The sequence below is a fragment of the Pteropus alecto genome, unplaced genomic scaffold (genome assembly GCF_000325575.1).
Source record: "Pteropus alecto unplaced genomic scaffold, ASM32557v1 scaffold134, whole genome shotgun sequence".
NCBI classification, from domain to species: domain Eukaryota; kingdom Metazoa; phylum Chordata; class Mammalia; order Chiroptera; family Pteropodidae; genus Pteropus; species Pteropus alecto.
The window spans coordinates 4,644,267-4,652,140 of record NW_006436283.1 but is presented as its reverse complement, the minus strand read 5'-3'; the positions used below and the strand labels follow the sequence as shown (position 1 = coordinate 4,652,140).

The 7,874-nt window shown below is 59.9% G+C and overlaps 2 protein-coding genes across 11 annotated transcripts in view; both read left to right on the top strand.

The window, feature by feature from the left end:
- Positions 1-3,591, top strand: part of LLGL2 (LLGL2, scribble cell polarity complex component) — a 31,639-nt gene extending 28,048 nt beyond the window's left edge. For 3 of the 10 annotated variants that reach the window (XM_015589811.2, XM_015589810.2, XM_015589812.2), the window contains exons 18-26: positions 576-692; positions 814-980; positions 1,392-1,656; positions 1,887-2,040; positions 2,318-2,346; positions 2,605-2,652; positions 2,840-2,882; positions 2,970-3,008; positions 3,221-3,591. In XM_015589811.2, the coding sequence (XP_015445297.1) occupies positions 576-692; positions 814-980; positions 1,392-1,656; positions 1,887-2,040; positions 2,318-2,346; positions 2,605-2,652; positions 2,840-2,882; positions 2,970-3,008; positions 3,221-3,296 (938 nt within the window). In that variant the 3' untranslated portion in view covers positions 3,297-3,591. The remainder of the gene's footprint in view (positions 1-575; positions 693-813; positions 981-1,391; positions 1,657-1,886; positions 2,041-2,317; positions 2,347-2,604; positions 2,653-2,839; positions 2,883-2,969; positions 3,009-3,220) is intronic. The other 7 variants (XM_015589813.2, XR_003046458.1, XM_025047149.1 and 4 more) reach the window with 7 other exon arrangements.
- Positions 3,592-6,867: 3,276 nt separating this feature from the next.
- Positions 6,868-7,874, top strand: part of MYO15B (myosin XVB) — a 27,814-nt gene continuing 26,807 nt past the window's right edge. The window contains 1 exon segment of the mRNA XM_015589608.2: positions 6,868-7,840. Coding sequence (XP_015445094.1) covers positions 6,868-7,840 — 973 coding nt within the window.

Sequence of the window (7,874 nt, the reverse complement as noted above, 5' to 3'; positions counted from 1 at the left end):
CCTCTCCTGCCTGGGCCTCCAAGTCAGTATGTCCTGGCTTTTTCATATCCAGGTTCCACCACCCTCTAGAAGCGTGACCTTGGACGTGTCACTTAATCTTTCTGGGCCTCAGTTTCTCCCCCTGTAAAATGGGGGACTGTCTTCCTCCTAGAATGGTTGGGAGGGTTGGGACATGCCACGTGTCTGCTGATGCACCGTGGGCCCTATAGAAGCTTCTCTGGCCATTTGTCCCCTGCCGTCCTCCTGCCAGGGCAAGAGTTGGATAGAAGCTGTTGTTGTATCATGAGAGCTGAGCTGTCCTCAGCCCTGAACGCAGGTTCAGGGCCACCTGTGTTCGGGGACCTTGGTTGTCAGAGAGCCTTCCCCGCCTTCTTCCCCGTCTGCATGCCAGAAGCAGGCAGGGCCCACAGCAGCTCCGTCTTCCAAAAGAGAGAACTGAGGCTTTTAGAGTTTGCCAACTTGACCTTGGAGTCTCACAGGTGGTGAGGGGCAAGACCAAGATGTAAGCCTACATCACCTGGCTCCACTTGACCTCCAGAGCCAGGGATTACATATAAACCTTTGCCTCCTGGCAGGCTCCCGCCACTGCCCCTCGCTGTGGGCCGGCACCAACGGGGGTACCGTCTATGCCTTTGCCTTGCGTGTGCCCCCTGCCGAACGGAGAATGGATGAACCGGTGCGGGCAGAGCAGGGTGAGTGCCGGGCACGAGGAGAGCAGAGGGTGCTCGCCCGCCTAGGCTGGGGGCTGGGTGGTCTCCCCAGCCTCGCGCTTCAGCCGCCCACCAGCCCCACCGCCTGCCTCCTTCCCTGTAGCCAAGGAGATCCAGCTGATGCACCGAGCACCCGTGGTGGGCATCCTGGTGCTGGACGGACACAACGTGCCCCTCCCCGAGCCCCTGGAAGTCGCACATGACCTGTCAAAGAGCCCAGACATGCAGGGAAGCCACCAGCTGCTCGTCGTGTCGGAGGAGCAATTCAAGGTGCCACATGGGTGGAGGCGGGGTCCCAGGAATCCTTGGGACATCCAGGGGGCTCAGGCCCTGGGCGCAAACGACAATAGCTAGGGCTCACTTAAACTCGTATTTGCTGTTGGCGTGCGAGTGGCTGCAGAGGAACAGGAAAGGAGAGGGGCCTCGGTGTGGAGTCCCCGGGCCCACCCAGGCTCAGTGGTGGGGACACTGAAGCAGGACGTGTCTGTGGGAGGAACAGAAAATGTAGACATGGAAATAAGTGGTCCTGGCGTCCTTCTGGTCTGAGTGCAGTTAGTACAGGTCCAAGTGCTGAGGGCGCTCCGAGGTCGAGCAGGCTTTGCTGGGAAGTGAGGAGTCTTGCTTGGCTGGTTAAAGTACTGCAAGCCGGGGTACAGTGTGACTGCTGCCCTGTGCCCCCAGGTGTTCACGCTGCCCAAGGTGAGTGCCAAGCTGAAGCTGAAGCTGACCGCTCTGGAGGGCTCGCGGGTACGGCGGGTCAGCGTGGCCCACTTTGGCAGCTGTCGAGCCGAGGACTACGGGGAGCACCACCTGGCTGTCCTCACCAACCTAGGCGACATCCAGGTTGTCTCGCTGCCCCTGCTCAAGCCCCAGGTGCGGTACAGCTGCATCCGCCGGGAGGACGTCAGCGGCATCGCCTCCTGCGTCTTCACCAAATACGGCCAAGGTGCGCAGGTGGCGGCACATCCGGGCCCTCTGCAGACGGGACTGGGTGTGGGGCTCCCAATGCACTGCCGGGCGCTGCTGGGAGGGACGGCCGGGGCTGTCGTGGCCACGGCCAGGCACTTCGGGTGGGTCACTTCAAGGGAGACTCTGGCCTCAGCTCTCTTAGGTGGACGCCCCATTGTAGGGAGACCTGACTGGCCTCACCCACTAGGCTTCTCCTCCGCTCCCCAGGTTTCTACCTGATTTCACCCTCAGAGTTTGAGCGTTTCTCTCTCTCCACCAAATGGCTGGTGGAGCCCCGGTGTGTGGTGGACTCCGCAGAAACCAAGAACCACGGCCGCCCACGCAACGGAGCAGGCCCTGAGAAGGCCTTGCGCCGGGCCAGGTGGGCCTTCGCCCCAGCCCCTCGGCCTCGTCTCTGAGGCCCCTTGTGGGAGCCGGCCAGAATCCCCGCCACTGCGAGCGCAGCCTCCCCTCCCGGCTCTGGCTTTGTCCCTCTTTGCGTGACCCTCTCCCCGGTGTGAGCTGCCGTTTAGGACGGGCTGGGCCCAACTCCAGGAGCCTCCTGCTCAGTGCAGGCCTAGCCGATTGATCTCATTCTTCATAGGACCCAGAACAGGGAGCCTAGTGGTCCCCGATCCTTACTATCTCTCCCCCCACAGGAACTCAGGGAGCCAGAGTGATGGAGAGGGTAAGACAGGCCTCTGTGGAGCCAGAGGAATGTTGGGGCAGAGGCATTATGAGCACACCCGGGCCAACCCGGGCCCGGACTTGGGGATGGAAGGAGGGAAGGGGACCCCAGGTGAGCAGGTAATGTGTGGTGGTCGGGCTGGGCATAGAAAGAGCATCCCTAACAGTCCTGAGCTCCGGGCTTTGGCACCCCCACCCCAATCAGGAGGGGCTGGGGCAGAGGGCCCAGGGCTCGCCTGACCTGGCCTCTGCCTTCCAGAGAGGAGGCCGGGCCCCGTGATGGAGCACGCTCTGCTCAATGACGAGAGTGAGTCGGGGCGGGAGTGGAGGGGCTGGCAGGAGGGGTGTTCTGGGGGGAGGTTTGGAAGGCCAGGCTGGAACTGACGGCCGTCTCCCTGAGCGGGGCAGACCCACCCAGCACCCCATCAGTAAAAGGGGGAGAAGGGCTGTGTCCGGCCCAGCCCTGCTGGCCTCACCAGTCCTCTGTTCCCCAGGGGTCCTGAAGGAGATCCAGAGCACTCTGGAGGGAGACCGAGGGTGAGTGGACCGCCCGGGCTTGCGGGGGTGGGCCTCTGGCCACCTGAGCCCCCATGGAGGGTGACTGCCCTGTCATTGCCCATGCAGAAGCTGTGGCGATTGGCATTCTCAGCAAGTGGGCGTAAGGTACAGCCTCAGCAGTGGGGGAGGTCGGGGCTCTGGGCACTGCTGTGGGGTGGTGGGGGCGGCTGGGAGGGCGTGCTCCTGGGGAGGGTTAGGAGAAAGCGCCCCTGTCCCCCGCAAGGCCCTGAGGACCTTCGGGTCCATCCCAGCCCTGGTTGTCCTGAGGCACTCCACCCCGGGGCTCGGGGGGTGACCGAAGTCCCCGTCCTGCCCAGGATGCCCCTGAGTTGCTGTCACTCTGCCTCATTCCACAGCGGAGGGAGCGGGCTGCGCATCCAGTCTGCACGATGAACACACTACTGAGGGCTCTTCCTCGGGGCACTGGCCCACCTGGGGATGCCCACACCCTGGGCCGGGCTAGGGGCTGGGGGCGTCCCCGGCTCCTGCCCTGCTGCTGCTCCTGGCCTCGGGAGAGGAGGGACCCTGGGCCCTGAGCTGCCCCTCTCCGGGCCTGTCTGTCTCGGTCCTTTTGTCAATGTTGCACAGTTTTTACCCCCCCCCTTTTGTAGTGGGCTGGGTTTTAAATTATAAATGTAAACTGCCTCTGGGTGAAAGAGTTTTTAATAAACACCTTATTACCTCTTCACTGGTCTACCAACTTTAATTTTGGAATGGTGCAGAAATTTGCCGCATACGTGGAAATGATCGTTAGCTGATTCCCAGCCTTTTGCCTGCGGCCTGCTCCCTCCCAGCCACCCCCACCACCCCACAGCAGTGCCCAGGCTGGTGCTGAGGAGAATTGCTTCTTAAGCCATCTGAATGAGAACAAACTGCACCTGGTCGTGTCCGACCCACCACACCTTCTCTCTCTCTCGCAGTAAACAGCAGGGCTTAGCCCTCTGGAGTCGGACCCCATCACTGGGTTGGGGCAAAGGGAGTCCCTTTGCTGTCAGAAGGGGAAGACACCTACAGTGTCTCAGACCTGGTGGCTTCTTCCAGACTTCAGGGAAAGACTATGGGGTGCTTCTGAGGTGGGGGGCAGGACAATGCCTGGAGGTGAAAGGTCTTACCCGCAGATAAGGGGCTGGATTAGACAGCTGTTAAGGTCCTTAAAAGCCAGAGGTTTGGTTCTACGTGGGCTCTATCTTTACTCGCCTGTCTGTGTTGAGCACCTATATACCAGGCGCTTGGGGATCTGAGGTGGCCAAGATGACGTCCCTGCCCATGTGAGTCACACAGTCCTCACAAGTGCAGGAAGTGTTAGGATGAGGGGAACCCCAGAGCTTATGAGAAACGTGTCTGGGGAGGTGACTAGAGGTTGGGCAGAAGGCATGGTGGGCCGGGCAGACCATTCTGCAGTGAGGACGAGAGGGGACAGCAGTGTGCGAGGAACGGGTCTGCTTGCCATGGGAACGAGTGCAGAGCCGAGGGTGGCTGGCAGGAAGTATGCTGAATGTGAGCCCACCGAGTGGCCAGGGCCAGGCTGGGATCCCCTGGAGCCTCACGAGGGTGAGGGCACTGCCCTGTGCCACAGGAGCCCACCCCAGCCCGAGCAGGAAGGGCCCGTTGGAAGGACACCAAGTAACTCTCACAGCAGAGGACGGAAGCACCGAGGCAGCCGAGCATGTCTAGCTCAAGAGTCTGGATTTGGGAACTTGGGTCACTCAAGTGTCCCTTGTTTCTCCTTAGAAGAAGGTGGGAGACTTACTGAGGAATGGGGAGGAACAGCTCCCCAAAGTAGAGAGGAATGCTGTCTCTGCAAGAAGCAGAGAAGGGGCGCCGAGCAGATAAAAGACAAAGCCACGGACCCTGCAGTTAGAGCCAGGATTTATCCTGAGGCCACGGAAGCCTCTGACGGACTTTAAGCACTTTAAGCAGAGATGTCTCATGATGAGATTTAGTCTTCTAAAGACCACTGTAGTTAAGACCCCAGCAAATCCCACTCATGTGATCTCAGGCAAATTACTTACCTGCCCTGCTTCAGTTTCTTCTGGGAAATGGGACGATAGCAATATTCCCTTGTGATCTGCTGTGAGGCTCATGTGAGTCCACGGGTTAGTGATAGGGGTGACCTTTGTCAGGGTCAGGGAGAACAGGTTAGAATTCAATGCACAGATGTCTTTATCTTTGATCATAGGCCAGAGGGTCATGCACCAAAAATGGGTGCCAAGGAGGGGGTGGGAACTGACCAGCACCCCCCGCCAGCTTGTAGAGAGTTGTATGATTTCAACTGCCAGTTTCAGAGAACTGATAGATTGTTTTATCGGGTTGGCTAAACTGACTTACACAAATGTACAAGTGACATGAAGTTTCCTACCAAGAAACTAAGAATTGAAGATGATAGCACTAACGAAATCACCAGTGCATCAGAATAAAACGGCAGAGCCAGCAATCGCATGGCTCAGGGGAGCCCCGTGGCTGTAGCAATAACCTGGCTAATCGGACTGAACAAGAAGCCTGCAACAAATACACACACACTCCAGAAATTATCACGAAGACTCTGAAAATGGATTTACGTCCACGCTCATTACGGACAAGCTTCACATAGTTTACGACATGCAAAAACTTCGGTAGTTTGCACATTTCAGTTCTGAGAAAAAATTCATATTGAAGGCGCGAGATCAACAATTTTTATTGATAGGTGCGCACAAATGGAAGGGCTCCATTTTCTCTGGAAAGTGGGTTAACAGATGCTGGGCTGGCACGGAGGGAGGAGTTGGGGATCCTTGCAGCGGCAGTCCAGGGAGAGGTGACGATGGTAGTGGCAAAATGGAGATACTGAGAGGTTGAGTTGACAAGGATCGCTGCCAGGGAGGTGACTGAGTGGGAGGGGTCACTGCTGAGTCCAGGGCCTCCAGAGGTACTGCAGCAGCTGGACACGTGGCCTGGAGACTCAGATCTTCCGCACCCAAAGGTGGGACCCCTTAGTGTTCACCTAGATTTGGAAGTCAGGCAGACCTGACCCCTGAACACTGGCTTTGCCTGTAACCTTCGATGGATAACCTCACTCTGCCTTAGTTTACCTATCTGTAAAATGGGGCACAATGATAGGGCCTCTCTGAGGGTTGTATGGATTAAATGTCTGTAAAATCGCACAGCACCTGACTCCAGTAAATAACCAAAGGTGAAAGTTATTGCAGACGGTGGGCGAGGCCAGGAGAGGAGGAGACGGCTGCCGGAGGGAGGAAGGACTCCCCGCAGCCCGCAGGATGCGTGCACACCTGTGAGCAAAGCAGGTGAAGGAATGAGTGAGAAACAAGAGGAGAAGAAAGCTGGGCTAGCGGGTGGGGCCCTGCTCCCCCGGGTGTCAAGTTGACCAGTTGGAAGTATACGTTTAAGTTTTACACTGTTCTCTTTAAATTATATTTCACAATCTAAAACAACAATAACAACAAAAAGAAACTAACAAAACTCAGGTGCTCGCTGTGTGCCAAGGTCAGCCTGGCCCCCACCTCTTGGAGCAATCCAGGGGCTAAAGGAGGAGGGTGGGTGCCCCCTGGAGCCCCTAGGACTAGGGGGACAGCACAGACAGGTTCTTTCGGCACTGCTCACCCCCTGGTGCGTGAGCAGCCAGGAGGACCCTGAACCCGGCCCTGTTTGGCACAGGGCCAGGCTGGCCTGGCTGGCAGCAACTCCCCCTGCACTGTCATCCTGTCCCAGGCCTTTGTCCTCAGCTGCAGTGTCTCCTCTTTCCTGGGCGGCCTCCACTCTATTGTGGCCGAGGGGGTCAGGACCCACGCCACCTGCATTATTGATGCTTGGGAGTAAGGCGGGAGACGTGGGCGTAGGGTGAGACTGCAGACCCGGCAGAGCAGAGCTGCAGTGATGTGCCGCTCAGAGCTGAGGGAGGCTGTGGACAGCCACATCCTGGGGAACAGGGGAGGAAGAAGGGGCGGGGAAGCCCCTCTTCACTGGGCCCGCCATGGGCGGGAGAAAGGGCAAAGCACCCCAGTGCCTGGAGGGACCCAAGAAGCTGGCCGCAGGGGAGCAGAAGCCGGGGTCAGCCAGTGCAGAAGGCTTGCCCAGCGGGGAACCCCAACAAGGCCGCAGAAAGGCCCGGGGAGCAAGACCGGAAACGGAGCCCGTCACCATGGGAGGCCAGGGGACCCTAGGTGGCCGCAGGAAGCCCAAGGGAGAGAGGAACAGCGGTAGCAGACGGCCAGCGGCTGGGCCTCCACCCGCCCAGGGAAGACAAGGAAGCACGCGGCGTGGGGGATGTGAGCCTAATAGCCGCGAGCCTGGGGACAGCCGTGCGGGGCGCCAGAAGGAAGACAGTCTCCCTGGAGGAGAAGGGAAGACAGGCAAGCGCAGCCGCCTCAAGAGGAGAGGAAAAGGGCAGGGACCCTCGGCTCCGACCCTCGATGGGGACACGTCGGGCGGAGACCTGGGCAGCTCCTGCCCGGACAGCGAAGCCCACGAGGCCCAGGAGAGCGGCAGCCAGAGCGGCGGGGATCCGGAGCTGTGGCCCAATTGGGAGCAAAAGGACACGGGATCGGGAGGCACCCGGACTGGGTCGGAGTCAGCTCTGGAGCCAGGCGAGCTCCCGAGCAGCGATGGCCAGAGCAGAGACGAGCCCTCCGCAGGTCCCCGGAGCCTGGAAGGGTCGTCAGAGACAGGGACCCAGGGAGCGACCGAGGATTCCGGGGCAGACACGGACTCGGGTCCGGAGGAGCCCGGGCCTGGACGGGGCCCACGGGCGGCCCCAGGATTGGCGAGCACGGACAAGGAAGCCCAAGAGGCTAAGCTGGACAGAAAAGCCACAGCCTCTGGCCCCCTCGAGGGCAACCGCACGTGCGTCCCCCAGAGCTCGCGGGCTGCTCAGGACCCCAAGCCGACCCAGGACACGAGTGACAAGGAGGTGCAGCGGGAGGCGGGGCCGGGGGGCGCCGAGACAGGCGGAGCCGAGGCCTCGTCTGCCCGGACTCGGCG